The following is a 27036-nucleotide window of genomic DNA, read 5'->3' on the forward strand; positions in this document are numbered from 1 at the left end:
GGACCTGTGTCCATGCGTGTTTTGTTGTGGTTTTCGTTCCTTTGTTTTGGGGACAGTTGCTCATAGCCCAGGCTTGCTGCACTGTTCCCCTTAGTCTCCCGAGTGCAGGGATTCACCTTCATCTAGCTTTGGGAAGTCAGGAGCTTGGGGAGGAGCAGAGAGGAAGTCAGGGACTTGCAGAAACTGCAGGAAGTGGGAGAAAGCTTAAAGGCAAAGGCTTACCTCAGGGACAACACAATGGTGCTGTAATCCCAGCACTGAGCAGAAACTGGAAGATCCCAAGTTCAAGGTTATTCTTGGCTACTTGAGCCCCCTCCCTTACTTGCGAGAGAGAGAGAGAGAGAGAGAGAGAGAGAGAGAGAGAGAGAGAGAGAGCGCACACACACACACACACACACACACACACACACACACACACGTAGGCACCCTTCCAGAGAAGGATCTTTTGGGCTTTACCTGAGTATAAGTAGAACAGTTAGAGGTATTGGGTCCTGACCTCTGGGTTGGAGGTGGCTGAAGACACATTCTGTCCCCCCAGCCAATCTAATCGGGGGATCTCCTGCTTTCCTATCCCTGTTCCCTCATGACTGCTTTAAGACAGCAGCTCCAACACCGGTTGTCATGGTTATGAGAAGAGCAGCTAACTCCCATGGATTGGGAAGCGCTGGTGAGCTGGCACCCTCTGCTTCGCTGGTCCACCCCCCTCTCTGCGCATCCTCCCCCAGCACGGAGCAAGCATACAGCAGCCGGGGGCGAGCAGAGCTAAGCCTGGGAGGTAGAGTGAGGACGCAGAGATCTAGAACTAGGGAGATGAGTGGCAACAGGAGGCAGCCAAGTCGCCGGGGTCAGGTAGGTCAGAGGCCCAGGAACCTCGGGGACTGACCGCCCCAGGGCCTGGTCATGCCTGGACAGCCGTCTCTGACGCCCGCCCGTGTGCATGAGAGGTTATGCATTAGCAATTGGTGTCATCCCACCCTCTGCAGGCAGGCCGTTCTTTCTCGGGTCTGCTTTCAGCCTGTTTCTCTGGAAGCCAGGTACTTAGGCATCTTCTGGTCTTTCGCCCTTTCCATAGACCCGGGAAAAGGAGAAGATGAAGGAAGCCAAGGATGCTCGTTATACCAACGGCCACCTCTTCACTACCATCTCCGTCTCGGGCATGACCATGTGCTATGCCTGTAACAAGAGCATCACAGCCAAGGAAGCCCTCATCTGCCCAAGTAAGTTGTTTGGCCCCCGAAGGTCACTCAGACTTGGTCACCTCCAACCCTTGTCCTTCCATCTGTCCTTTCCACCCCAAATCCTTAAAGGGGACTCTACTTTCTGGGCCCCAGCTGGGCTCAAGTCCCATGTCCAGGTGCTGGGTCCCTTGCTGCCCTTCCTCACACTGGGTGGTGGCTATTGGAATGTAGCACAAGCAGTCTCTTGGGTGTGGGTTGAGGCTGGGATTGCCCTTCTTCCAGCTGTCCCTGGCTGGGCTTTCCTTGCCCCCTGAACAGCTGTTGACAGTTAGGGGAACTGCCTGGAGAAGGAGCAGGAATGTGTGTTTGAACCAGGCTGGGAGAGGAGCTAGGGGGTGGGAGGGAGGCCGCCAGCCTCGCAGCTGCCTCTGCCCATCTTCCTGGGCCCCGCTGGACATTTTAGACTTCAAGATCCCCTTGCCCCTGCCTTTCTGTTGCATGTGGGTGGAATCTGAAGTTCTGTGCTGATTCAAGGACAAGATGGAATTGGGCCTTATCCTTTCTTTCAATGAAGCAGAGATCTGTGTGGTGGAGGAGGGACTCAGAATTGCTAATCTTGCCCCATATCCAAACATTCGTTATCTATCCTGTCCCAAGATGGCCCTGTACTGGCAGAGCATAAAGGAGGAATTGCTGCCCCCTTAGGACACCAGTGCAGGGGGCTCCAGCTCCGCCCTGCCTCCCCCAACCCCCACACCTCCCTCTGAGTAGAGTGGGAGTTTTGTGGCCTGGCGCTGACCACAGCTGGGCCCTAGCCTCCAAATCCCTTTATGACTTTGGGACGGAACCTCAGAAAGAACTAATGAGGCCTGCCTCCCTGCTTCTTTACCACTTGATTTAGAGCTAAAAGGACCAGGAGGTAACCCCAATCTAGATCTCTCTAGAGACCTGACAAAATACTCAATCCGGAAGCTTGTTGCCAGGGGAACTGGGGAGGTGGGTAGCACTATTTTGAGAGCAGGTGGAAAGCGGAGGTTTGATCCAGAGACACTAGGTGTTGGGGGTAGAAGGGAGCTCCAAGGGGTGGGGATTGCCACAGACCTGCTTCACTCGGGCTCTCTGCCCCACCCTGTGTGCCTTGTATTTGTGGAAGTGAGCCTGGTGCTGGGCATTGTCTGCACGAGGCAGCAGTGTTTCCTGTGGTGTTGGGGTGTGTGTGTGGGGGGGGCTGTCGAGCTGAAGGCATGTCAGGAAGAGCACAGCCACGGTCCTGAGCCTAGACTCTGCTGTTCCTTTTTCCTTTCCTACTTCATGGAGAGGTGGGGTGGGGGAGGGGCGGAAGCAGATGGACTGTGGGAGCTGTAGTTTGCCTGAGTGGAGACCAGAACTTCCCCGGCTTAGAAGGGAGAAAGCAGCCTGAGTGGGGTTAGTGCCCTGGGAAGGGGAAGGGCCACTGGGTCCCGACTTTGAAGCAATGAACAGAAGCTGCTGGCTTATATGTGAAAGAGTATGGCTTTTGGCTGTGTGTGTGTGTGTGTGTGTGTGTGTGTGTGTGTGTGTGTGCTTGTTTTGTTTATGTTTTTTGAGACAGGGTTTCTCTGTGTAGTCCCGGCTGTCCTGGAACTCCCTCTGTAGTCCAGGCTGGCCTTGAACCCACAGATCTGCCTGCCTCTGCCTCTCGAGTGCTGGGATTAAAGGCCCGGCAAGAGTATGGTTTTGGGATTCGAGCACATCTAAATTTAATTCCTAACTGTCCACCAGCTGGGTGGCCTGGGCTAGCAAATACTGTCCAGACCAGATTCCTCATCTGTGAAATGAGGGTGTTGAGTGAAGTGAGTAAGGGGGCTTCCCTCAGGGGTCTAGGGGCGTTCTGGCTCCTCCGCCACCTTCTGGTCTTGGGCGTCCCCGTGCTCATCTGCCATTGTCGGCTCCTTTACACCTTAGCTCTTCTCAAGCAGCAGACACCCTTCTTCCGGCTGGTCCGGTCCCCTCAGGCCATAGCATTCTTGGGCCTTCTCGATTGTCCACATCACACCCTTCTCACTTCAGTTCCTGCCTGAAGGAGGAGGGAGGCAGGGGAGGGATAGGCTGTGGTAACGACCAACAATTCTGGGAAGCTGGGCAGTGTCTGCAGAATGTATGGCCTAGGAAGCTGGGTGTTCACGCATGGGTGTGTCCCTCCTGTGCCGCCCAGCCCTCCCTTCACCCTCTCTCCCCCACCCTCCCAGCCTGCAATGTGACCATCCACAACCGCTGTAAAGACACCCTGGCCAACTGTACCAAGGTCAAGCAGAAGGTGAGGGGGCAGGGTGGGCAGAGGGGTGGGGGGAGGGTGGGGAGCGCAGTAGCTGTCTGCCTTTCCATCCATTCCCTGCCCTGTGTCCCTCTCCTTGCCAGGGGGCAGCCCAGACCTGTCACCTTAGACCGCAGGCCTTCTGTAAACACAGCCCTGCCACGCTCATTTACCTACCTTGATGCCCTTAACTATAGGGTCAGCTCTCTCCCCAGAGGGCAGCTGCTGCCCCGGCTTGTCCTGGGTGTGTGTGTGGTGGGGGTAGTCTTTGGCTGACAGCTGTTCTTGGTGTCTCTCTTTTGCTCGGTGTCCCACAGCAACAGAAAGCTGCTTTGCTGAAGAACAATACCGCCTTGCAGTCTGTTTCTCTTCGAAGTAAGAGTGAGTAGTGGGGAGTTTCCATGAGGCACAGGACCCCCAGGCTCCTGAGCCCATGGGCTCTGCTGCCCCCATGAGGTCATAGCCAGACACAGACAGTTCCTTTTCAATGAAAGTGTCTTGGGTGGAAGTGGCATGGGGATGGTCCTTATGCTTGGGTTTACTATCAAGACAGACAAGTCCAAATAGGGATAAGGGTCCCCCTCACCAGCTTGGGTCACTCCAGACAGATCTTACCTGGCCTTCAGTTTGCTCATAGGCTTGTCTGGGGTTGAAGAACACAGAAGAGCAGGCTCTGCATTCATGCTGAAGGCTTGTGCAGTGCACGGTGGCATTCTCTTGACTGGATTTGCCTCTGACTCTAAGGAGAGGAGAACAGGCCAGACAGTTCACCTTAGTTCTACTTGAGGAGCCTGGGAGACCAAAGGGCTAAGGAACTCAGTTTATTTCCTGCTTGGCCTCCTTCCTTACAGCAACCACCAGAGAGCGGCCAACCTCTGCTATCTACCCTTCTGACAGCTTCCGACAGTCCCTCCTAGGTTCTCGGCGTGGCCGCTCCTCCTTGTCTTTGGCCAAGAGTGTTTCCACCACCAACATTGCTGGGTGAGCTTCTGTTTGGGGAAGAGGGGGCCCAGCAGGCGAGAGTACAACGCCCACAAGAGCCCCACTCCTTTCCGAATTCAGACCTGGAGACAGATATGTGGAAGATAAGTTCACACATAAGGATAGAGTAGCTACCCTTAGGGGCCCAACCTCGGGTCCCGACCTGGGAAGGGACCTCCTGCCCGAGTGGGGGTGATGCAGATGGCCTCCACTTCCTTCAGACATTTCAATGATGAGTCTCCCCTGGGGCTGCGTCGGATCCTCTCCCAGTCCACAGACTCCCTCAACATGCGGAACCGAACCCTGTCCGTGGAATCCCTTATTGATGAAGGTGAGCGGACCCAGCATGGAGGAGAGGAGTGTTGGTGTGGCTGGTGTGAGAAGCCTGGGAAGAGGGAGGGAGGGGAGATCCAGGGAAGGGCCCGGGTCCCGGAGAGGAGAGCTGCGCTCTGAGGCGCCTCCTGCGCTGACACCCAGGTGCTGAAGTGATCTACAACGAACTGATGAGTGACTTTGAGATGGATGAGAAGGACTTCGCAGCAGATTCGTGGAGCCTTGCCGTGGACAGCAGCTTCCTGCAGCAGCATAAAAAGGAGGTGATGAAGCAGCAGGATGTCATCTACGGTATGCCAGGGACACTCAGGGCTTCCCTGCTTGTCTGTACCTCCCCTCTGCCACCCACCTGTCAGGACGCCTTCTCCCTGTCCTTGGCCTCTGTGTCCCTGGCTGGCACCAGGTTGTCCCTGTGCACCTATTACTTGCTGTTGATGGGCTTTATTTTTTCATCTTATTTTTCTTAAAGAAAAGTCTCATTAATGTAGGCCAATCTGGTGTCCGTCCTCCTGCCTCGGCTTCCTGAGTTCTGGGGTTACAGGCACGCACCACTACACCCAGTTCCCAAGGCCCCACCTCTATCTCTTCCTCAGTCAGTTTTCTCTGTGCCTCTTCCACACCCAACACCGAGCTGGGAACTGGGAAACTACACACATAACCCACGGGATTCTTGCCTTCTTGAAATGACGAGGCACAGAGATAAAAACAAACTCAGACAGCGATTGCAAGTATTAACTTGGGGGAGATCCACCTTGGGCGTCATGAATTGTGTCCAAGGTAGGGTACAGGGACACATAACCCTTTGTCTCCTAGAGCTGATCCAGACAGAGCTGCACCATGTGAGGACACTGAAGATCATGACCCGCCTCTTTCGTACTGGGATGCTGGAAGAGTTGCAGCTGGAGCCAGGAGTAGTCCAGGGCCTGTTCCCTTGTGTGGATGAGCTCAGTGACATTCATACACGCTTCCTCAGTCAGTTGTTGGAACGCCGGCGCCAGGCCCTGTGTCCAGGCAGCACCCGGAACTTTGTCATCCAGCGTTTAGGTGACTTGCTCATCAGCCAGGTAGGAAAAGGCAGCACTCCGGAATGATGTTGTAGGCAGAGTTAGGACAGAAGTGAGCATTTCTTGTTTTGAGACATGGTCTTATATAGCTCTGGCTGTCTGGGAATTCACTATGTTAACCAGGCTGGCTGGCCTCCAGCTCACAGGCATCCACTTGCCTCTACTTCCCAAGTGCTGGGATTAAAGATGCACACTGATGTACATGGCTCTTTAATTAAGAAAAATTATGTGTGTGTAAGTGTGTGTGCGTGCATGCACGTGTGAGTGTAAGTGTGCCTGTACAGGAATGTATTGAGCATGTGGAGGCCAGAGGACAATTCTGGGAGTTGGTTCTTTCCAGCCATGTTGTTGGCCAAAGAGTGAGCAATTCTTACCTCCGACCAAACTCTGGTGGCAGGAAGGGAAACTGGGGAGAAAGGGCGAGGAGGAAGCTGTCTAGTAGGCCAGAGGTGTGCTGAGGGGTGAGGGGCAGCTCTGCAGGAAGTGCTGACCTGGTCTTGCTGTCCTGACTTCTAGTTCTCGGGTTCCAATGCGGAGCTGATGCGCAAGACCTACTCAGAGTTCTGCAGCCGCCACACCAAGGCCTTAAAGCTCTATAAGGAGCTGTACGCCCGAGACAAACGCTTCCAGCAGTTCATCCGGGTAAGCAAGCGTCTGCGAGCCCTGGTTCAGCCTTCTCATGGCCCAGCCCTCTCCCATCCTCAGGGTAGCATATGCCCTCTGTGCATGCACAGAGGGCAGGCACTCAAACACTCCTGTGGACCCTTGTGTGCTCTTAGATCTCTTGGGGTTTTTGAGACAGGGTCTTATTATATAGCCTTGGCTGTCATGGAATTCACTATGTAAACCACACTGGCCTCAAACTCATAGAAATCCACCTGCCTCTGCTTTCTGTGCACCGTACCCAGCTCACTCTTAGATCTTGTCAATAGCCACCCCTCGCTGGGCAAGACCATATTGGACTGGTTGTCATGTCCTATTGATTTGGTCATCACCACAGACCTGTGACATTCTCTTCCCCATTTCCCAGAAGCTGTCTACCCGGGTCAACATGGGGCTGGATGCTGGGGTGGAGGGTGGGGGGTGGGCAGCTTCGGAGCTTGGGCCCCCAATCTTTCTGTCTCTTACAGAAAGTGACCCGCTCGGCTGTGTTGAAGCGCCATGGGGTTCAGGAGTGCATTCTGCTGGTGACACAGCGGATCACCAAATATCCAGTGCTCATCAACCGGATCCTCCAGCATTCTCACGGTGAGGAAGAGCACTGGAAGGCAGAGCCTGCCTAGGGACATCCAAGGGAAGCAGCAGTGGTGCTGGGCGGGGAGCTCTGAGCAGTCTCAGGTAGCATTGGGTTGGGATGGCACCAGTTAAACCTCTCATTCGGGACCTCTGGTGGTGCTAGGGATTGAGGAAGAACACCAGGACCTGATGGCAGCGCTCGGCCTGGTGAAGGAGCTGCTGTCCAATGTGGACCAGGATGTGCATGAGCTGGAGAAAGGGGCCCGCCTGCAGGAGATCTACAACCGAATGGACCCTCGGGCTCAGACCCCCGTGCCTGGCAAGGGCCCCTTCGGCCGAGAGGAGCTTCTGCGGCGAAAACTCATCCACGATGGCTGCCTGCTCTGGAAGACAGCCACAGGTCGCTTCAAAGGTCAGTGGCCCCCTTGGCAAAGCCGGTAAGTCATAGTTAGGTAATCTGAATGGAATTTGCAGCTACCATTTGGAACTGTTTTTACAGCCTTTCACCAAGGGTGAGATTCAGGAGGGAAAGAAAGAGGTAACTGCATTTGACACATGGGCCAGCGGGGACCTCGTCATTGGAATGCCTTCATTGCTGTGGTCTGGAACACCTGTCCTAATCAAAAGGGCATAGGATCAGAAGGATCCCCTCCAGCCAGAGTGTGAACTGAACACTCTGAAGGACAGGGAGGTTGGAAAAGAGAGAGCGGACTACAGGACTGTGTTGGGGGGTCAGGACGCTCTTCCACAGGCTTACTTATTAGAACTTACCTACACTGGGAAAGTCCTTGCACTCAAATCAGGACAAGAAAGTAGCAGCTCTAAACTTTGGTTTTAGAGGTGAAGGATGGGGGTACCCAAAGCCAGAGCCTGTGTGGAATTCCACCTGTGCTGTGAAATTCCTGCTCCTAGGCCTGGGTACTGTCGGCCTTTACCAGGCATTTTCCTCCATCCATTTCTCTGCTTCCCATCACTCCCACGCAGCAGCTAAGAATATAAAGCATTGAGGGTTAAAAATAGCAAGGCTGGAGAGCTCTATTTCTGAGCGATTAGCAAAAGCCTTCCCCTTCTGTGTCCACAGTTTAGTAAAATCCCCGCAGGCGGAGGGTGACTGTGTGTTCTTGACTGTGGCATTCAGGTCTTTGTAGACTCGGTCTTTGGTTCCTCTTTCCTCTGAGTGCAGGACCCATAGGATCTGAGAACCTGGAAGTGGGGCAGAAGAAAATGAAGCAGGGCTTGCTGGGGTTAGAGATGAGATTTGTCAAAGGTGATGCATGACGGATGGTCTTTCAGTCCTACTTTACAAGAGGGAAACTAACTGTGTCCCTTTCCTATGCAAAAAGTAAGAAGCAGGGCTATGTCAGGTCATTAAATACCTAAAAAGTGGGGGGGGGGGGGGGCTAGGGAGGTGGCTCAGTGGTTAAGAGCACTGGCTGCTCTTTCAGAGGACCTGGGTTCAATTTCCTGCACCCACACAGCAGCTGACAACTATTTGTACATCGAGTTCATACAGACATACACGCCTGCAAAAACACCAATGCACATAAAATGAAAATAAATACATCTTGCCAGGTGGTGGTGGTACATGCCTTTAGCACTTGGGAGGCAGAGGCAGGTGGATCTCTGTGAGTTTGAGGCCAGCTGGGTGTACAAAGTGAGTTTTAGGACAACTGGAAATACAGAGAAACCCTGTTTCAAAAAGCCAATAAACAAACAAACATAAATAAATAAATAAATATAGAGTACTACCTAAAAGGGTTCTGCATTAGTCAGATGCTGGGCATGGAGATTAAAAGCTTACAACACCTCCCTTCTTGTTCCGGGAACCCTACAACTGTGCACACCTTTAATCCCAGCACTCTGGAGGCAGAGGCCAGCCTGGTCTACAGAGTGAGTTCCAAGACAGCCAGGACTACCCTGTTTTGAAAAACCAAAAGAGAGAGAGAGAGAGAGAAGGTCATAGGTCACAAAAGATGGAGAAAACAACTGGAGGGAAGAGAGAAATCATGGGGATGCTGGGAAACACCGCCAGATAGGTGGACTGGGAGGATGCTGGGCCACTACCTGATAAGGTAACCCTGGTCCTCAGGGAGGAGGCAAACAGTTGCTTTGAGCCTTTAGTGCTGACCATTTCCCAACTTTGTATCTTGGCCAGATGTGCTGATGCTGCTGATGACAGATGTGCTAGTGTTTCTCCAGGAAAAGGACCAGAAGTACATCTTTCCTGCCCTGGTGAGCCTTCCTTCTGTTCTTTCACCCATTGCTCTTCTTACCAGGCCCGGGAAAGACTTACGGAGTCAAAGCCTGCCATAGCTGTTAATGCTATATAATAAAAGTCAGAAGAGCTCCCAGTATTATCACTGTACATAGGCGCGCTTATCCTGTGAAGAAAGCCCATCATTAGCATCATTTTGTAGATGATGAAGATAAAATGTAGAAGTCAGGTACAGTGGTACATGCTTATAATGGCAGCACTTGGGAGTTAGAGATAGGGCGATTCAAGTCTAGCTTAAACTGTATGAGACTGCCCTTTTAAAAAAAATAAGTTGGGTTGGAGTTTTAGCTCAGTGGTAGAGCGCTCGCCTAGCAAGTGCAAGGCCCTAGGTTCGATCCTCAGCTCCAAAAAAAAAAAAAAAGTAAATTCTACCATGGAATGGTAGAGCACACCTTTAATCCCAGAGCTTGGCAGGCAGAGGCAGGTAGATTTCTGAGTTCAAGCCTAGCCTAGTCTACGTAGCAAGTTCTGAGCCAGTCAAGGGTCACATGGTGAGACCCTGTCTTAAAAAACCAAAACAACAACAAAAAAGGCAGAAGCCTATAATCCCAGTACTGGGAAAGCAGAGTCATGGAGAGTGCACCTTTGAGGGCATCCTGGGCTACATAGTTCAGCACCAGTTTGGCTGGTACTGATGCCTGGGCTCTTGTACATACAGCATCATCTTCAATCCTTTTGGTATTCCAGGACTGAAAACCGAGATATTAAGGCTTAGGATTCCTAATCTTAATTCCTCCTTTTCCCCTATAGGATAAGCCTTCGGTGATATCCTTACAGAATCTGATCGTAAGAGACATTGCCAACCAGGCGAAAGGGATGTTTTTGATTAGTGCTGCCCCGCCCGAGATGTATGAGGTGCACACAGCGTCCCGAGATGACCGTAGTACCTGGATCCGTGTCATTCAGCAGAGCGTGCGCGTGTGAGTGTGTGCCTGCTGCCTGTGTGTACATATGGCCTCAGGTCCTAGGCAGAATACTCCCTGGGAACAGAAGCCATGGTGAGAGGCTGGGGCAGAGGCTGGAAAGACAAGATGAACCAAGAGAGAAAGATACATGAAGTTATGGTTTACGCTCGGGCAGCCCTGTTACCCTTCGTAGTATTCTGAGCTGGCAAGCGGTTATGTAGCACTCTTACATGGTGGCGTACCCTCCAGCCACTGATGACGTCAGCCGCACTAACATCAGCGGCAATAGGAAGAAGGCTCTTAATTGGGTTGTTACATTTTATCTTTATTTTCTACAAATGAAAGAATAGGGTAATTGAAGCATTGATACTAATGCGTTGAGTTCCGTTTATCCATAAACTCCACACAGTAGGTGCCAGAAGTAAATCTGTTGTGCTAAAGCAGAAATCCTGCAGGCAGCTACTGGAGCATCTAATTGCAATGGGGAAAAAGTATGAGCTTAGGCAAAAAAATGTTGAAAAGAGCCTGGTGTGGCATGAATGCCTAAACCCCAGTTCCTGGGAAGCCGAGGCAGAAAGACTCAGAGTTAGAGACCAGCCTCCATGCCTAAGAAGTCCAGGACCAGCTTGGGCTGAGGTCTTAACAAAACTGCCACAGAGTTAGTGATGTAGCCGAAGTGATGGAGTGCTCACCTAGCACTCTGGAAGCCCTGGGTTCTGTCCCAAGCACCACATAAATCAGGTGTGGGGACCTACAGAGCCCCAGAAGCTGGAAACACTACTAACAACAGAGAAGTTGACTAATGGGTTCTTAAAGACTACAGAATGAACTCTTTTTTTTTTTTTTTTTTTTCTTAAGTTAGAGATTGAATGTGGGACCTTGTGTGTGCTAGGCCCAGAGCCGCATCCTCAGTGCAGGCTTTTTATGACCTTTACAAGCCGCAGGGGTAGTAGACAGAAACAGGTCCGGGAAATGGGGTTAGAGAGTGAATAAAGCCGCAGTGTGAGAGGAAGCACCCCTTGAAGGAGGTCCTGTAGAACGTGTGCAAAGGAGGGGGCTGTTGCTGGCGTCTCCCACACGCTCAACCTGCCCCTGTCATTCTGCAGTTGCCCGTCTCGGGAGGACTTCCCTCTGATTGAGACAGAGGATGAGGCCTACCTCCGGAGGATTAAGAGTAAGTTCCCTCCAGGGAGGGCATTGGTTTATGGCGTATCCATACAAAATACTATGCAGCTCTGGAACAGATGAGAGAGGGGCTGACCAGGTGGCTCAGAGGTTAAAAGCACTGGCATCTTCTTTCGGAGGACCCAGGTTCGGTTCTCAGTACCCACTTAGTGACTTACAGTTGTCTGTAACTCCTGTTCCGAGGACCTAATGGCTTCTGGCCACCTCGGTCACGTGCATGGTGCACATATGTACAGGCAGGCAAAACTCTTATACACATAAAATAATAAATAAACCTTAGGAAAAAAATGTAAACTTCATGTGGGCTGATAGAGGTCTAAGGTTTTAAACGATGTGAAGTGTATGCTATGTTTTTGTAAGATTAGTGCAAATAGATATGTGTGTGTGTGTGTGTGTGTGTGTGTGTGTGCTATAAATTTATAAAATCTTGCTGGGCAGTTAATCCCAGCATTTGGGAGGAAGAGCCAGGTGGATCTCTGAGTTTGAGGCCAGCCTGATCTACAGAGTGAGATCCAGGACAGGCACCAAAGCTACACAGAGAAACCCTGTCTCGAAAAACCTAAATAAATAAATAAAATAAAATAAGAATCTAATATCGATATGTCCCAAGGGCATCTAGTGCCCTCTTCTGGCCTCTGAGGGCACTGCATGTGCGTGGTGCATAGACGTACATGCAGGCAAAACACCCATGTGCATAAAAATAAAGGTTAATGCCAGGCCTGGTGGTGCACACTTTTAATCCCAGCATTTGGGGTGGCAGAGTAAGGTGGATCTCTGAGTTTGAGGCTAGACTGGTCTACAAATTGAGCTCCAGGGCAATCAGAGCTGTTGCACACAGAGAAACCCTGCAAACAAAAAAACCCCAACAACAGCAAAAGAAAGGTTAAACGATTTTTTTTTTTTTTTAAATGAGAGCAGGAGGTGGCGGTGCACACTTGATATCCCAGCATTTGGAAGGTAGTGCTGAGGCCGGGTTGTTCTATTGCTGTGACCAAGGCAATTCAAAGCAGAAAGGGCCGGGCGCTAGCCTTTAATCCCAGCACTCGGGAAGCAGAGGCAGGCGGATCTCTGTGAGTTCGAGGCCAACCTGAACTACCAAGTGAGTTCCAGGAAAGGCGCAAAGCTACACAGAGAAACCTTGTCTCAAAAAACAAAACAAACAAAGCAGAAAGGATGTAGTCTTGGGGGATTACAGTCTGAGGGCTGAGGTTCATAATGGTGGGAACAGCAGGTGCCACACAAAACAGCTGCACCAGCTGAGAATTTGAGTCTTTTGAAACTCCAGAGCCTGCCCCTTGTGACATACTTCCTCCAGCAAGGCTCCACCCCGTAACCCTTCCCAAATAGCCACCAACTGGGGACTAAGTAATGAGATTCCCAAGCCTTATGGGGACAACTCATTCAAACCACCACAAAGGTCATCCTCAACTATATATGGAGTTAGCTACGTGAGTCCTTGTCTCAAAAAAAAAAAAAAAAAGGTCCAAAGGCCCAAAGTTAGTCATGTACCTTTGTCTAACTGTGAGTCACTCTGGGATGCACATGTGCTCAGGGAGCAGGGGGCAGGTGGCCTAACAAAACGTGTACGTGTGCTCTAAAGGAACATGGAAAGGAGGAGAGGGCAGCCAGGCCCCAATTCACATTTTGTTGTTTTTGGTTTTTGTTTTTGTTTTTCAAAACACGGTTTCTCTGTATAGCCCTGGCTATCCTAGAGCTCACTCTGTAGACCAGGCTGGCCTTGAACTCACAGAGATCCTCCTGTCTATGCCTCCTGAGTGTTGGGATTAAAGGCATGCGCCATGACTGCCCTGCTATTCGCAGACCCCGCCCTCCCCAAAACTGTTCATAGATTTTTTTTTTTATTTTTTTTTTGTTTGTTTGTTTGTTTTTTCGAGACAGGGTTTCTCTGTGTAGCTTTGCGCCTTTCCTGGATCTTGCTTGGTAGTCCAGGCTGGCCTCGAACTCACAAATATCCTCCTGCCTCTGCCTCCCAAGTGCTGGGATTACAGGTGTGCGCCACCACTGCCCGGTTTACAGATTTTTATAAACAAAATGATTTATACCACACACACAAGGAGCTTTTTTTTTTTTTAGGGGGGGGAGTCGGGGAGATGCTCGAAGCCCAAAATTAAGTCCTGCCCCTCTGCCCATGCTGCCCCTCCCCTCTGGGGTGCCCCTCCACCGGCTCTTTGGGTCCTGGGCCTTTCCTCCCACACTTACCTGTTCCCGTCCACAGTGGAGCTTCAGCAGAAGGACCGGGCCCTGGTGGAGCTGCTACAGGAGAAGGTTGGGCTGTTTGCTGAGATGACCCACTTCCAGGCAGAAGAAGATGGTGTTAGTGGGATGCCCCTGCCTGCCCTGCCCAGGGGCCTTTTCCGTTCTGAGTCCCTTGAGTCCCCTCGAGGCGAGCGGCTGTTACGGGATGCCATCCGTGAAGGTGAGGGCTCTCCTACTGAAGAGTCGAGGGCTCTTCCCTCCCCCTGGACCAGGGCCGTGTCAACCCCACAACCCATAAAGGCCCCTGAGCGTTTGTCCTGGTCCAGTTCCTGGGAAGAGCAGGGAAGAGATCTGACCTGCTGCTGGCTGCCTCTCCCTCTGGCAGGCTCTGCTGGCCCCCTGGGCATCTCGGATGTCCCTCGGATGCCACATGACTGACTGAAACCCCTCTACCCAACTGTGGCCTCCCTACACACTCAGTGGTCAGTGTGCGCTGGGAGAACGGCGCTTGGTTTTGTCTCCTGACCTCACCTCCTCCTCTTTCCCCTCAGTGGAAGGATTAAAAGACTTGCTGGTGGGGCCTGGTGCTGACCTGCTTCTGACACCCCGAGAACCAGCTTTACCTTTGGAATCTGACGGTGGTAACACCAGTCCTGGGGTCACTGCCAGTGAGTATGGGCATGAAAGCAAGGTGGGCATGGCTAGAGAAGGGAGGTGGTTACTGGTCCCTGAGGAAGTAAGTGTACTCTGTTCCTCCTCTCTTCTGCAACAGATGGAGAGGCCAGGACCTTCAATGGCTCCATTGAGCTCTGTAGAGCAGACTCAGATTCCAGCCAAAAGGTGGGTTCTTGCGGGAACCGGGGAGTGGCCAGAGGAAGGGCACAGCTGGCCTGTGCATCTCCAATGGAAAGCTGCTGGCGATCAGCCTCCAGGTCTGTCTGTACCTGCTGACTCCCCATCCTTGTCCATTTCTGCAGGATCGGAATGGAAATCAGTTGAGGTCACCCCAGGAGGTGAGATGGGAATTCTGTGGTAGAGGAGATAAAGGGAAGATGCTCTCTATCTGAGAGCGCAGTTTGGGTGCTTTAGGGGGGCATCTGCCCCTGTGTGTCTCTGTACAGCTCTGGACATTATTGTTTCCACACCCTCCTGATGACTGCTGGGCACTTATCCTAAGATCAGACACTAATGCATCCTTTGCTCTGTCCACAGGAGGCCTTACAGCGATTGGTCAATCTCTATGGACTTCTCCATGGCCTTCAGGTCAGTGAGCAAGGGCTGGAATGGGGAGGAGTCTGCCAGAGGTGTCCATGTAGGTGACAGGCACCCTAACAGGCCTCTGTACTCCCCCAAGCCAAGCTCTCTGGGTCCCCAGGATTGAGAGAGAGGTAGGTGGAAATAGCAATCACCTTTTGGCCTCATCCCATCCTCAGGCTGCTGTGGCCCAGCAGGACACTTTGATGGAAGCCCGATTCCCCGAGGGTCCTGAACGGTGGGAAAAGCTATCCCGAGCCAACTCTCGGGACGGTGACGCCGGCCGGGCTGTGGCTGCTGCCCCCGTGGCTCCCGAGAAGCAGGCCACAGAGCTGGCTCTGCTGCAGCGGCAACACACTCTGCTTCAGGAAGAGCTGCGGCGCTGTCGGCGCCTGGGTGAGGAGCGGGCCACCGAAGCGGGCAGCCTGGAGGCCCGGCTCCGGGAGAGCGAGCAAGCCCGGGCCCTTCTGGAACGGGAGGCTGAGGAGGCCCGCCGACAGCTGGCAGCCTTGGGCCAAAATGAGCCACTTCCAGCGGAGGCCCCCTGGGCACGCAGGCCTCTGGACCCCCGGCGCCGCAGCCTTCCAGCAGGCGACGCTCTGTATTTGAGCTTCAATCCCCCTCAGGTAAGGCTGCCCGGGAGCAGTGGAGTGATCGTGAACATAAGACCCTGCAGAACCCTAGGGACACTTAGTTGTTGGGGATTTCACCCCAAGTGATAGCAGACAACAGCTTTTTTGTTTGTTTGTTTTTTTGTTTTTTGTTTTTTGAGACAGGGTGTCTCTGTAGCTGTGGAGCCTGTCCTGGACCAGCTCTGTAGCCCAGACTGGCCTCGAACTCACAGAGATCCACCTGCCTCTGCCTCCCGAGTGCTGGGATTACAGGCGTGCGCCCCCACCGCCCGGCTGCAGACAACAGATTGAAATGACTCTACCAGCTGGGCTGTGGGAATGTCTCAGTTGGTAAAATGCTTGCCATACATGGGAACCTTTGTTCAAAGCCTGATAGTACAAGCTCACAATCCCAGTGAAGGGCAGGCAGAGCCAGGTTCATCTTCTCAGCTCTCTGGCTAACCAGCCTAGTCTCTTTAATGGTTTCCAAGCTAATAGTAGACCTGTCTCATAAAACCAGGTGAATTACTCTTAAGGCATGACCCCTGAGGTAGACCTCTGGCTTCCTCCGTATACAGGAGTGCACACACATTCAGACAAAAACATACTGGTTAAACGGCAAAGACATTTAAGGCAAGTTCAGGGGCAAAGGCTTATGCAAATCTCCAGCACTTCCAACAAACAAACATGCTCTGTTCTCCCGAGACATCTGCTAGAGGTCTATGTGGGGCTCTGTGGGCATTATCATACCTGGAGTCCTTGCATGTGAAGGCTGAGTCTGGAGAACCAGCTGGGCCCAGCCGATATAGAGATGAACATTGAAGGCAAACAACACAGTTATCTCACTGAGAGGAGAGCCATTTGGTGGTGGATCTACCGATGGGGGGGTCGTTGGTGAACCTCGAGAGGTGAGGTGTGTTGGGGCCCCGGAGGGCTCACTGCCCTAGCTTACCAGTGCCTGCAGTGTTCACACAGCTCACCCCTAGACTGTGCTTCTGTTTTCCATAGCCCAGTCGAGGCCATGACCGCCTGGATTTGCCTGTGACGGTTCGTTCCCTCCACCGACCCTTCGAAGACCGAGAGAGGCGGGAGCTTGGCAGCCCCGAGGAACGACTTCATGACAGCAGTGACCCTGACACTGGCAGTGAGGAGGAGGGCAGCAGCCGCCTGTCCCCACCCCACAGCCCACGAGGTGAGGCCTCAGTGGGGTTGTGGGGTCGGTCTGGGTCCCAGCCCGTGGGACTGTGGCTTCTGAATTTGTACTCTTACGTGACTCTGGGACATCCTGCTCTGTGTGATGACAAGCAGGTGGTAGAACTCTTTATTTTATTGTTGTTTGTTTGTTTGTTTTTCGAGATAGGATTTCTCTGTGGAGCCCTGGCTGTCCTGGAACTTCCTCTGTAGACTGTAGACCAGGCTGGCCTCAAATTCAGAGATGCACCTGCCTCCCGAGTACTGGGATCAAAGGCATTCACCATCACTGCCCAGGGCAGTAGAACTCTTAAGAAGCAGTTTTTCCAGCCGGGCAGTGATGGCGCACTTTAATCCCAACACTTGGGAGGCCAAGGCAGGCGGATCTCTAAGTGTTCGAGGCCAGCCTGGCCTTCAATGCGAGTTCCAGGACAGGACAGCCGGGACTGTCACACAGAGAAACCCTGTCTTGAAAAACCAAACAAGAAGCCGTTTTTTCCAGTTGATTGGTGACTCTCAACCTTACAAATAGAAATCCATTTTACAGTGAATCAGTTTAAAGACTGCCATAGCCTAATGGTAAGGAAAGATGGAACAATCAAATAGCTCTTAGAGCTTCGTGTTATGTGACTTTACTGCCTGAGGGATCGTTCCACCATGGTGCTCAAAGGCCCCCCCACCCCCACCCCACCCCTGCCCAAGTCTGTGTAGTGGCCTTTATGTGAGTATGTGCTACTCCTTATGGGCGATCCTGCTCACTCATCACCTCCGCCCTGTCTGTCACCTTCCAGACTTCACCCGAATGCAGGACATCCCAGAAGAGACAGAAAGCCGAGATGGAGAGCCTACGGCTTCAGACAGCTAAGGGGACCCCACCCCTTCCTGGTGCCCCACTGAAGAAGAGTAAAGGGGGCAAACCTTGAGAACTCCATCTGCCAATAATGAGGGAATCTTGAAAGAACTGCTGATTGTCCTTGCCAGCTCCTGGGATCCTTGGATACCGGGGCCACGTGGGACTGGGGATTTAGAGGCCACAGCACCCCTGGTGGCATCCAAGAGCTACACCACAGATGCCAATTTTTCATGCCTTCTTCCCTCTACTTAGGAAAAATTATTTATTTATTGTTTATTGGTTGTGGGGGGAGGGTGACATTTTAAGGACCAGGGACATGGGAACCAAGCCATAGGGACCAGAGGGCCCTTCCTTCAGCACCACTGGGGTATGCTTAGGCTCAGCCACACCGCTGTTGGCTCCCGCCTGACTCCCACTCCAGCGACACCCATCTGTGGCCACAGAACCTACTGCCCCTTTAAGGAGGGCTGTGGGTAGGACCGTGACCCTTGCCCCGCTCTCCTTGGCCTCCTCCTGCTGTTCTTCCTTCCTTTCATCCTCCATGGAAATCTGGCTCCTTGGAGTTGATGGAGTGGAGGCTAGGGTGGCCGTGATGTATTGGGGTAGGGGAGGAAAAACCCACAGGGACCAGAATGTTCTGCTTTTGTTTTCTTTTCTTTTTTGTACCAAAGCCAACTGCACGTGTTTTATATTTTTAAAAGAAGATTGTAGGCACTTCTCATTCCATGTCTTTGAACTTGAGGAACTGGGGAGACGTGACTTCTTTCACCTACATTCAGGGGGCTCCTATTCGGAATTCTTCCTCAGCCATTTGAAAGAAGCTCCGAGGTGGGTTGGGAAACCTCCACGATCCCTCACCTCCACTCCCACCATGGCAACTACGGTTGAAACGTAAGCAAGGATGGGGGGAGGGGTTTGACGCAACCCTAATACCCACCGGCAATAGCCATTTGTCTGCCAATTTAATTGTTTAAAAAAAAGAAGAAAAGAGGCAGAGACAGAAGAAGAAAGAAAGAAAAGGCCCAAGCAGGGAAACATTAAAGACCTGAAATGCATGAGGTGCTGTCTCAATGGCCCATTCTGAGGACTGCGGTGCCTGCAGCCAGGCAGTGACCACGGGTTTCTGTGAAGAGGCTACCACTACCTCACAGAAGAGAGCACGGGAAAAACAAAAACCTGCCCCAACCCTTGTTAAAAGTCTCAGAATTACAAGGATGGAAATGAAGTAGCACTCAGGCTCCAGGGGCTGTTAGTGATTCCAGTATTAGAAAGCTCGTTTGCATCTTATTTGTGTGCTGTGCTTGGATAGCACATCTGGCTCTTGCCACCCCTCTGTTCCTGCCCCCACTCCCCGCCATGTTTCATTCCCACAGTGTCAGAGCCCAGGGCTGAGGTCTCAGAGGAGCAGCCTGTTCACGCTGCCCAGAGGAAAGGCAGTAACAGGTTCAGTTCCTGGTTTCGCTCGTCCCACCTCCTGTTCCTAGGCCCTCGAGGCACTTTGGCCACGGGGCAGGGTCAGCGTGTGCACACCCCCACAGCCTGTGAGGTAGGGCGAGGAGAAAGGTCTCAGGACCCCGACAGAAAAGGGGAATTGAAATTGCATGGGGCAGCAGGCTTTGAGGGGCCGCCAGCACCCTCCCCGCTGTCAGCCTCTGGCCCTCACGAGGCACTTTCTGTCCAATCACGGGATTCTTGGGCCGTGGGAATGGTTTTATATATATGTTTATTTATTTACTTTATTATTATTTTTGAGACAAGGTCTTGCAGTGAAGCCCAGGCTGGCCTCAGCCTCCCAAATGTTGGAATTACAGGCATGAGCCAGTATGCCCAGCCTCTGGTGTTTTTCTTTTACACAATGGGTGCAGGAAGTTGCCAGGCCAAGAAGCCAGCCCGCAGCTCCCTCTGCCCTGACCCTCTGCCTTAGCAGCAGCGGCATACAGTTTCAAGCATCAGGAGGGCTCAGTAGCCGTGTTCCCGGCAGCACTAAGCAGGCAAAGGTCAAGTAGAAGAGACTGTGGTAGAGTCAGGGATAAGGAATACAGTTCCCAACATTCTCCAGAGGGCCCAGGGGAAGAACCTAGAGCCGGGAGACTGAGTCTCAGAGCACGAGTTCCCAGAAGCTGGCAAGTTGCTTCTGCTGCCTCATTACCATAATTTTACCATAATTCCATCTCATCATCAGCCCAGAGCCAGTCCCACCCTCCCATCACCACTGGTCCCTAGGTCTCCCCCCTCCCTAACCCTGCTCTCTGACCCTGAAGTCTTAATTGCTGTCTCTGCTGCCATTTCAAACCTCTGTGACAAAGTATTCTGGCAGCCAGGGGTCAGCTCCTTACCTAAACCATACTGCTCCCTTAGAGGAGGCTCCATGCCTGGCTCCTCAGCTCTCCATCACCACACCCTTCTTTCCTCCATCCTGCTCCATTGAAAGTAGGGTTACACACAGTTACTTGAGTTGGTTTTGTCAATATTTACCCCGGGGGATCTGTAAAGCAGATGCCCCCAGAGAAGGCAATATCCGGCCCCAGCCAGGCCATTGGAGGCACTGCTGGGGCAGGCGGAAGAACCCTTATGTAGGGGAGGATTTCCCACCTTCCTGAATGGCTAGGAATAGACCTGGCATTTTGGAGCCAGTTTAAACATTATCAAAAAGAGGAAATTAAACATCAAGAGGCTAATTAAACCTCGTTCCCATCCTTTAATATGTTGTGAGTTGGGCGACTCTTCAAAGCTTCCGGGTAACCGGGTGGAACAGGCAGTGGTGCCTGGAGGTATTGTGGCTCCCCCTCCACAGGATGCTGCCATTCTGGGGTTTTGAGTGGCTGGTCATATCCTGGTTACAAAGTATCCCCAGAGCCTGGTCCTGAAGGGAGGAGACAGAGTAGGAGCTCCATCCAGCTGCTGGATCCCCTTCCTGATGAACGACTTAGGTCATTACTGTTTTCAATGAAGATGGAACTAAAGGGGGCCCTCTGCTCAGAGGACACTTGGGAAGGGGGCTTTGAAGGAGTAACCCTCTAGTTAGTGTCTGTCTCTTCAAGGAGCTTGATGTTGGTTTCGTCCTTGGTTGCTCTTCACCTGGGTTTTTGAGGATGTCACTGAAGCTAGAGCGCGCTGATTTGGTTAGAGTGGCCAGTGAGTCTCAGGGATGCTCCAGTCTTCCTCCTTCCCAGGACCACTGCATCCAGTGTGATTTTACATTGGGTGCTAGGTCTTTAACTGAAGTCAGGTACTCAGCACATTTGCTCCAAACACTTTACCCACAGCTCTCTCCCTGTATTTGCTCTGGTGAATGTTTCTAATTTTAGGAAGTGTTCGTGTGTGTGTGTGTGTGTGTGTGTGTGTGTGTGTGTGTGTGTGTGGTGATATGCATGCCAGAGCACATGTGTGGAAGTTAAGAGAACATCTTCATATACTTAGGCCTCTCGGTCCACCTTTATGTGGATTTGGCGTTCCAACCCAGGCTGCCAGGCTTGTGTGCCAAGTATTTACCCTGCTGTGCCATCTTGCTTCTCCTTTAAAAATTATTTTATTCTGTATGTGTGTCGATGGTATGCATGACCAGATCTTTTTTTTTTTTTTTTTAATGTGAGACTTTCATTATACTTCGTATACCAGGACATGTAAAATAACAGACCAGACCTGGACGGCTCCTCATGCCTGTCTCTCAGTGGTCCTTTATTTCCTCCTTTCCATTTTACATGGAAGATGTAATAATAGTCACACCACCTCCAGCACCGCCAGCCGTTCCCCTTTGAGACAATCTCCTGCCTGAGCTAGTCCTGGACTCTTTATGTAGTTTAGGAAGATCTTGAACTTAAAGGATTAGACAAGCACTCCATCAACTGAGATGCATTCCCAGCCTCTAGAAACCTGATAGAAAGCTGGGCATGGCAGCACCCATCTATAACCGCAATACTTGGGAGGGAAAGACAAGAGAATCAGGAGTTCAAGGCATGCCTTGGCTACATATTGAGTTGGAGGCCAATCTGAGCCAACACACACCCACACACACAAAGAACAACGCGTGCACGCGAATGCACACAGGGCTGAATTGAATAGATGGCTCAATATAGTACTTGTCATACAGCCATGAGGACCTGAGTATGGCCCCTGGCACTCACATAAAAGTCAGGTACAGCAGCACGTGAATCTCACTGGTCAGCTAGTCAGGCCAATAGGTCAGCTTCAAGGTCAGTGAGAGACCCTTTCTCAAAAGTAAACTGGGGCTGGAGAGCTAGCTTGGCAGTCAAGAGTGCTTGCTGATCTTCCACAGGACCTGAATGTGGTTCCCAGCACCCCATGCTGTGGCACTCGCCTTTATTCTCAACACTCAGGAGACAGTGGATCTCTAAATTCAGGGTCAGCCTGGTCTACAGAGTGAGTTCCAGCACAGCCACGGCCACATAGAGAAACCTTGTCTCTAAAGAAAAGCATGTGGAGGGTTTAGAAAATTGCTTGAATAGGGGCTGGAGAGAGCTCAATGGTCAAGAGCACTGGCTGCTCTTCCATAGGATCCAAGTTCAATTCCTAGCACCTACATGGCAGCTCACACCTGTCTGTAACTCCAGTTCTGGGAGATCTGTCACACTCACACAAACATACATGCAGGCAGAACACCAATGCACATAAGCTAAAAATAAATTATATATTTAAAAAAAAGAAAACAAAACAAAAACCAACAAACTAATCTTTGTGCAGGCAAACACTAATACACACACAAAAACCAAAAACCAAATACTTCAACAGGTAGAGGTCCTTGCCACCAAGCTTGATAAACTAAACTCAATCCCTGAATCTCAGGTAGAAGGAGACCAGACTCTAAGCTGTCCTCTGCTTTCACCAGTGTGTAGCACGTCACCTTGCCCCACCAAGTATAATTTTTCAAAGAACAAGGTGTGGTGGTGCATGCCTGTAATCCCAACACTTGGGAAACAGAGGTAGGTGGATCTCTGGTTTACGTAATGAGTTCCAGGTCAGTAGGGCTACATAGTATGACCCTGTCTTTAAAGAGAGAGAGAGAGAGAGATTGAAGAAACCTTATTTCTGCCTCTGGCATCCACATATGCAAGTGTCAACACACATACACACACACACACACACAAACACACACAAAGGGAGAAAAAAGAAGGCAAGAATAAGCTGAACTAAAAAAAAGCTAAACTTAGCTGAGTGGTGAAGGCACACACCTTTGATCCCAGCACTTGGGAGGTAGAGGCAGGAGGATCTCTGAATTTGAGGCCAACCTGATCTACAGTGAGTTCAAAGGTAGCCAGGGCTGTTGTACAGAGAAACCCTGTCTTGGAAAACAAAACAAAACAAAAAACAAAAAAAGCAAGCTAAATGTGGGGTTGGGGATTTAGCTCAGTGGTAGAATAGAATGCTTGCCTAGCAAGCGCAAGGCCCTGGGTTCGGTCCGTAGCTCCAGGAAAAAAAAAAAAAGCTAAATATGTTGGCCCATGCCTATAATTCCAGCATTTGGGGTCAAACTTAGAGTTCGAAGCTACCCTCAGCTACATAGTTTGAGGCCAGCCTGAGTCACATGAGGCCCTGTCTCCCATATAGAAAAAGAAGGAAACTGATGTGCAGAGGTGATTTGCCTGAGGGAAGGTTCCCACCCATGAGCTCTGGCATGCTGCTGAGAATAACTAGCCTCTGGTTTCTGATTCTTGGGTCTGATCCTCCTGACTTCTTCCGCACCTCTCACCCCATCACCCCACCATAGCTTTCCCGGTGATCGTCTCCCTTTAATCCTTGAGAGGAGGAGACAGGTCTATTCATTATTCTAACCAGACTCCACATCCAGTACCTCCTGACAAGTTCTGGAGATTTCAGCAAGCCCCACCCTGGCATCTTCCTGCAGCAAAAGGGAGGCTCTGTGTCCTTTCTGTGGGTTCCTCTGAGATGATAAAAAGCTGAGTGGCCAGAGAAGGCATTTTTGGCTTTGGTACCAAAGAGGCATGATGGGTACCCTGTTCTGAAGGGAGTGGGGCAGGGGGAACCGATTTCTGACCTGTTAGTCTAGACCCCAGAAGGGAAGTTACCCTGTGCTGTACTGGCATGAAAGGTCAAGACAGTCTGTGGATAATCCAGAGTTTTATTCTCAGTTTCTCTCTGCCATCTCTAGAGACAAGCTTTGCCACACCCACCTTTGCCTGGGCTCCAGCTTCTAGGTCCTGACGTACCCAGAGTTGATGATCAAAGACAGACTTTTCCTGGGGACCCTGCAGCCTGGCAGAGAGAGCAGCTTCTCCCCAGAACCTATGGGTTATGCCCCCAGTAGATCTCAGAAAAGGGAGTGTCCAGGTTGCATCCTTCATCCAGACGTCCCTTTGTGTTTGTACATGTTGTAGAGGGACCACTTTCCTGAGTGCTGGCTACCCATCTCCCACCTACCTCCTTGAGGGCCACTTGCTCCACACAGGCCTTGCTCTGGGGCCACAATCTTGACCAAAGATCCCTGATGGAGCTGACCAGAACCTGCCGAGGCTTGCGCCAGAGGAGACAGTAGAGCACAGGGTTGAGGCAGCTGTTGCTGTGTGCCAAGCAGGTGGTGACGGGAAAGACGTAAGTATGGATGACGTAGAAAGTGCTGTCCCAGGGCACCAGATCAAACTTGACCAGAATACCCCAGAGAGTGACCACATGATTGGGAAGCCAGCAGAGGATGAAGGAGGCCACCAGGAGACGGACAGAGCGTGCTACCAGCCGGCTGTCCTGCCACTGGCAAGACCTGCGTCGCTGCTGACGCCGTAGAAAGGCCAGCAGCAGCAGGTAGCTGGTGGTGATGATGCCCAAGGGCACGATGAAGGCCAGAACTACCCTCTGTAGCTGGTATGCCCCCAGCCAGTATTTGCTGGGAAAACGCAGAAGGCAGAGGCGCACGCCCCACAACTCACCCTCAGCCCCGAAGATTGCCGTAGGTACAGTCACCAGGGCAGCTGCCACCCACACTGCCAGGGTGACCACACGGGCCCAGAAGACAGAGAGGTGACTGCCTGGTCCCACAGCCATGGCCACCACCCAGTATCTGGCCACACTCAGCGCCATGATGAGGAAGATGCTGGCATAGATGTTGAGCACAGTGGTCGTCAAGACTGTCTTGCAGAGGACACTCCCGAAAGGTCAGTGGAAGTCCAGTGCTGATTCAGTTGCCCAGAAAGGGAGAGTGAGGGCCAGCCCCAGGTCGGCCAGAGCCAGGCTGAAGACAAAGGTGTCAGAAGGCGGGCCAGGCGCACCCTGAGCACAGTTACTTAGCACCCACAGTACAGCCAAATTTCCCAGCAAGCCGATGATACCTACAAGTCCATAGGTTAGTGCCACTGCGATCCTCAGAGCAAGGAACTGGGCGGGCATTGCGGCACCATCGGTATTCAGCACGCTGTCTCCAGAGCCATTGGCCCAGAAGAGGGTGGGCAGAGAGGCAGAAGAATTGGATGTGGCCATCCCAAGGCATCGGAGGTTGCTGGAGCAGAGCAGGGGAGCCAGCGAGTGTTTGTCCACTGGACTGGCAGGTGCCACAGCAGTCTCAGCAGGAGAGCAGAAGGACCTGGAATCTGGGTGTTGGTCTGGAGCTTTAAGGAGCCCCTGCCCGTGCTCACACCTAAGCGGGAGGGGTGTGAGTAGAACAGCCTACCTCGTCCCTGTTGGACAACAGTGCTGGGTGGGGCAGCACAAGAGACGGATATGTCCACACTGCAAATAGGTGCTTAAGAGAGGAAAAGGGAGAAACTAGAGATGTCTGGATGGAGTGACAACCAAACCAGGAGTCCCTCTACTCTGAGCAGGATGCAGAGAGCCCTCTGCTGAAAGGAGAGGGCTGGAAGGGCTAGGGGAGGAATATGGGGTTAGAGAGCCAGAACAGAAATCAGGGAGAGGAACAAACGTGTCTCCTGTCCCACAGCTACTGTGCCTTTGAGTGAGTTGCATTAACTCCCCCAGTTTGTTTTTTTTTCCTTTCTTTCTTTTTTTTCTTTTCTTTTTTTTTTTTTTTTTTTTTTTGGTTTTTCGAGACAGAGTTTCTCTGTGTAGCTTTGTACCTTTCCTGGATCTTACTCTGTAGACTAGGCTGGTCTCGAACTCACAGAGATCCGTCTGCCTCTGCCTCCCGAGTGCTGGGATTAACCGCCCAGCCCGAGTGCGTTTCTTAAAGTGTCAGTGAGCAGATAGTGGCTCCATGGTAAAGGGTGTGCTGCTAAGCCTCATCTCCAGGATCCACACAGAGGAAGGGTAGAACTGACACACACTGCCCTTTGACCTCCACACTCCTGCTGCAGTGTGTGTGCGTGTGTGTGTGTGTGTGTGTGTGTGTGTGTGTGTGTGTGTGTGTCTATGTGTATGAGTGAGTGTATGTGTGTGTAAGTTTATGTGTGTGTGTCTATGTGTATGAGTGAGTGTATGTGTGTGTATGAGTGAGTGTATGTGTGTGTGTAAATGTATGTGTGTGTGTGTGTGTGTGTGTGCTGTGCATGTGTACACACACGCGCGAGCACATGCGAGCGCGTGTGCCCCCCCCCAAATGTTAAAAATACACAATAAAAAAAAATTCAGCGGGGTGGTAAGTGCCCGTGGTCACTGCTACCTACAAGGCAACTATCACCTGAGCCCAAGACTCGAAGGCCAACCTTTACAACATAACAAGACATAACCTCAGAAAACTAAGCAGGGCCACGGAGATGGTTCAGTGGGTAAAGGCCCTTGTTGCACAAGGCTGCTGAGCTGCATTTAGTCCCTGGACCCTACAGGAAGGTGGAAGAGCAGACAGACTTCTCTTGTGACCTTTACACATGCACAGTGGTATGCACCCCCAACACTACTAAATTAAAAACATAAGAGGAAGTGATTTAAAGACAGGTTTAGACAATATGCTGACTCACTTCAGCCTGGTCTACATAAGTTCCAGGCCAGCCACAGTCATATGGTGAGCCCCTGTCTCCAAACAACAAAAAACCCAAACAGGTTTTGGACTTGATAAAAGAGCCTGCTTGCCTAGTCTGACAGCTTGAACTGGGTCCCCAGGACACACATGGTGGAGGGAGAGAACAGATCCCCGAAAACTGTCCTCCAACATTTGCATTTAGTAACACACTGCACATCCATGCCCATGTATGCAAATAAATACTATTTAAATAATTTTTGTAAATTGGGGCTAGGGATGCCTCAGTAGAAGTATTTGTTGCTCTTAAAGATGACCTGAGTTTGGTTCCCAGCACCATATAGCAGCAGCTCAAAACCATCTGTAACTCCAGTTCCAGAGACTATGACCCCTCTTGGAATCCATGGGCACTAGGCTTGCATGTGGGGCACACACACATATATACATGCAGACAAATACTCAAACATATATAATAAAAACATCTTACAGAAGTTAATTCGATGAAAATGCTCCATTGTTCTGGTGTAAGGGGCTAACCTTGAATGTCTTGGCATGGTAACTATCAAAGGGGACCTTTGGAGTGTG

The 27036-nt window shown here is 51.5% G+C and overlaps 2 protein-coding genes across 12 annotated transcripts in view; one reads left to right on the forward strand and one right to left on the reverse strand.

Moving 5' to 3' along the window:
• The window catches only part of Arhgef2 (Rho/Rac guanine nucleotide exchange factor 2), a 41819-nt gene extending 22956 nt beyond the window's left edge, over nucleotides 1-18863 (forward strand). For 7 of the 11 annotated variants that reach the window (XM_036190023.1, XM_036190024.1, XM_036190027.1 and 4 more), the window contains 21 exons: nucleotides 1073-1217; nucleotides 3407-3474; nucleotides 3789-3852; nucleotides 4323-4452; nucleotides 4674-4783; nucleotides 4930-5076; nucleotides 5599-5849; nucleotides 6366-6491; nucleotides 6980-7097; nucleotides 7249-7497; nucleotides 9241-9317; nucleotides 10111-10280; nucleotides 11372-11439; nucleotides 13687-13887; nucleotides 14219-14335; nucleotides 14440-14507; nucleotides 14645-14680; nucleotides 14880-14930; nucleotides 15101-15547; nucleotides 16541-16724; nucleotides 17515-18863. In XM_036190023.1, coding sequence (XP_036045916.1) covers nucleotides 1073-1217; nucleotides 3407-3474; nucleotides 3789-3852; nucleotides 4323-4452; nucleotides 4674-4783; nucleotides 4930-5076; nucleotides 5599-5849; nucleotides 6366-6491; nucleotides 6980-7097; nucleotides 7249-7497; nucleotides 9241-9317; nucleotides 10111-10280; nucleotides 11372-11439; nucleotides 13687-13887; nucleotides 14219-14335; nucleotides 14440-14507; nucleotides 14645-14680; nucleotides 14880-14930; nucleotides 15101-15547; nucleotides 16541-16724; nucleotides 17515-17588 — 2901 coding nt within the window. In that variant the 3' untranslated portion in view covers nucleotides 17589-18863. Of the gene's footprint in view, nucleotides 1-697; nucleotides 850-1072; nucleotides 1218-3406; nucleotides 3475-3788; nucleotides 3853-4322; nucleotides 4453-4673; nucleotides 4784-4929; nucleotides 5077-5598; nucleotides 5850-6365; nucleotides 6492-6979; nucleotides 7098-7248; nucleotides 7498-9240; nucleotides 9318-10110; nucleotides 10281-11371; nucleotides 11440-13686; nucleotides 13888-14218; nucleotides 14336-14439; nucleotides 14508-14644; nucleotides 14681-14879; nucleotides 14931-15100; nucleotides 15548-16540; nucleotides 16725-17514 lie in introns of those variants that run through there. The other 4 variants (XM_036190029.1, XM_036190032.1, XM_036190022.1 and 1 more) reach the window with 3 other exon arrangements.
• Nucleotides 18864-23774: 4911 nt separating this feature from the next.
• Nucleotides 23775-25022, reverse strand: Rxfp4 (relaxin family peptide/INSL5 receptor 4). The gene is given in 1 exon segment (XM_036191335.1): nucleotides 23775-25022. A coding segment is annotated over 1 exon segment (1248 nt).
• Nucleotides 25023-27036: the final 2014 nt, after the last annotated feature.

The sequence above is a fragment of the Onychomys torridus genome, chromosome 6 (assembly GCF_903995425.1).
Source record: "Onychomys torridus chromosome 6, mOncTor1.1, whole genome shotgun sequence".
Taxonomy (NCBI): domain Eukaryota; kingdom Metazoa; phylum Chordata; class Mammalia; order Rodentia; family Cricetidae; genus Onychomys; species Onychomys torridus.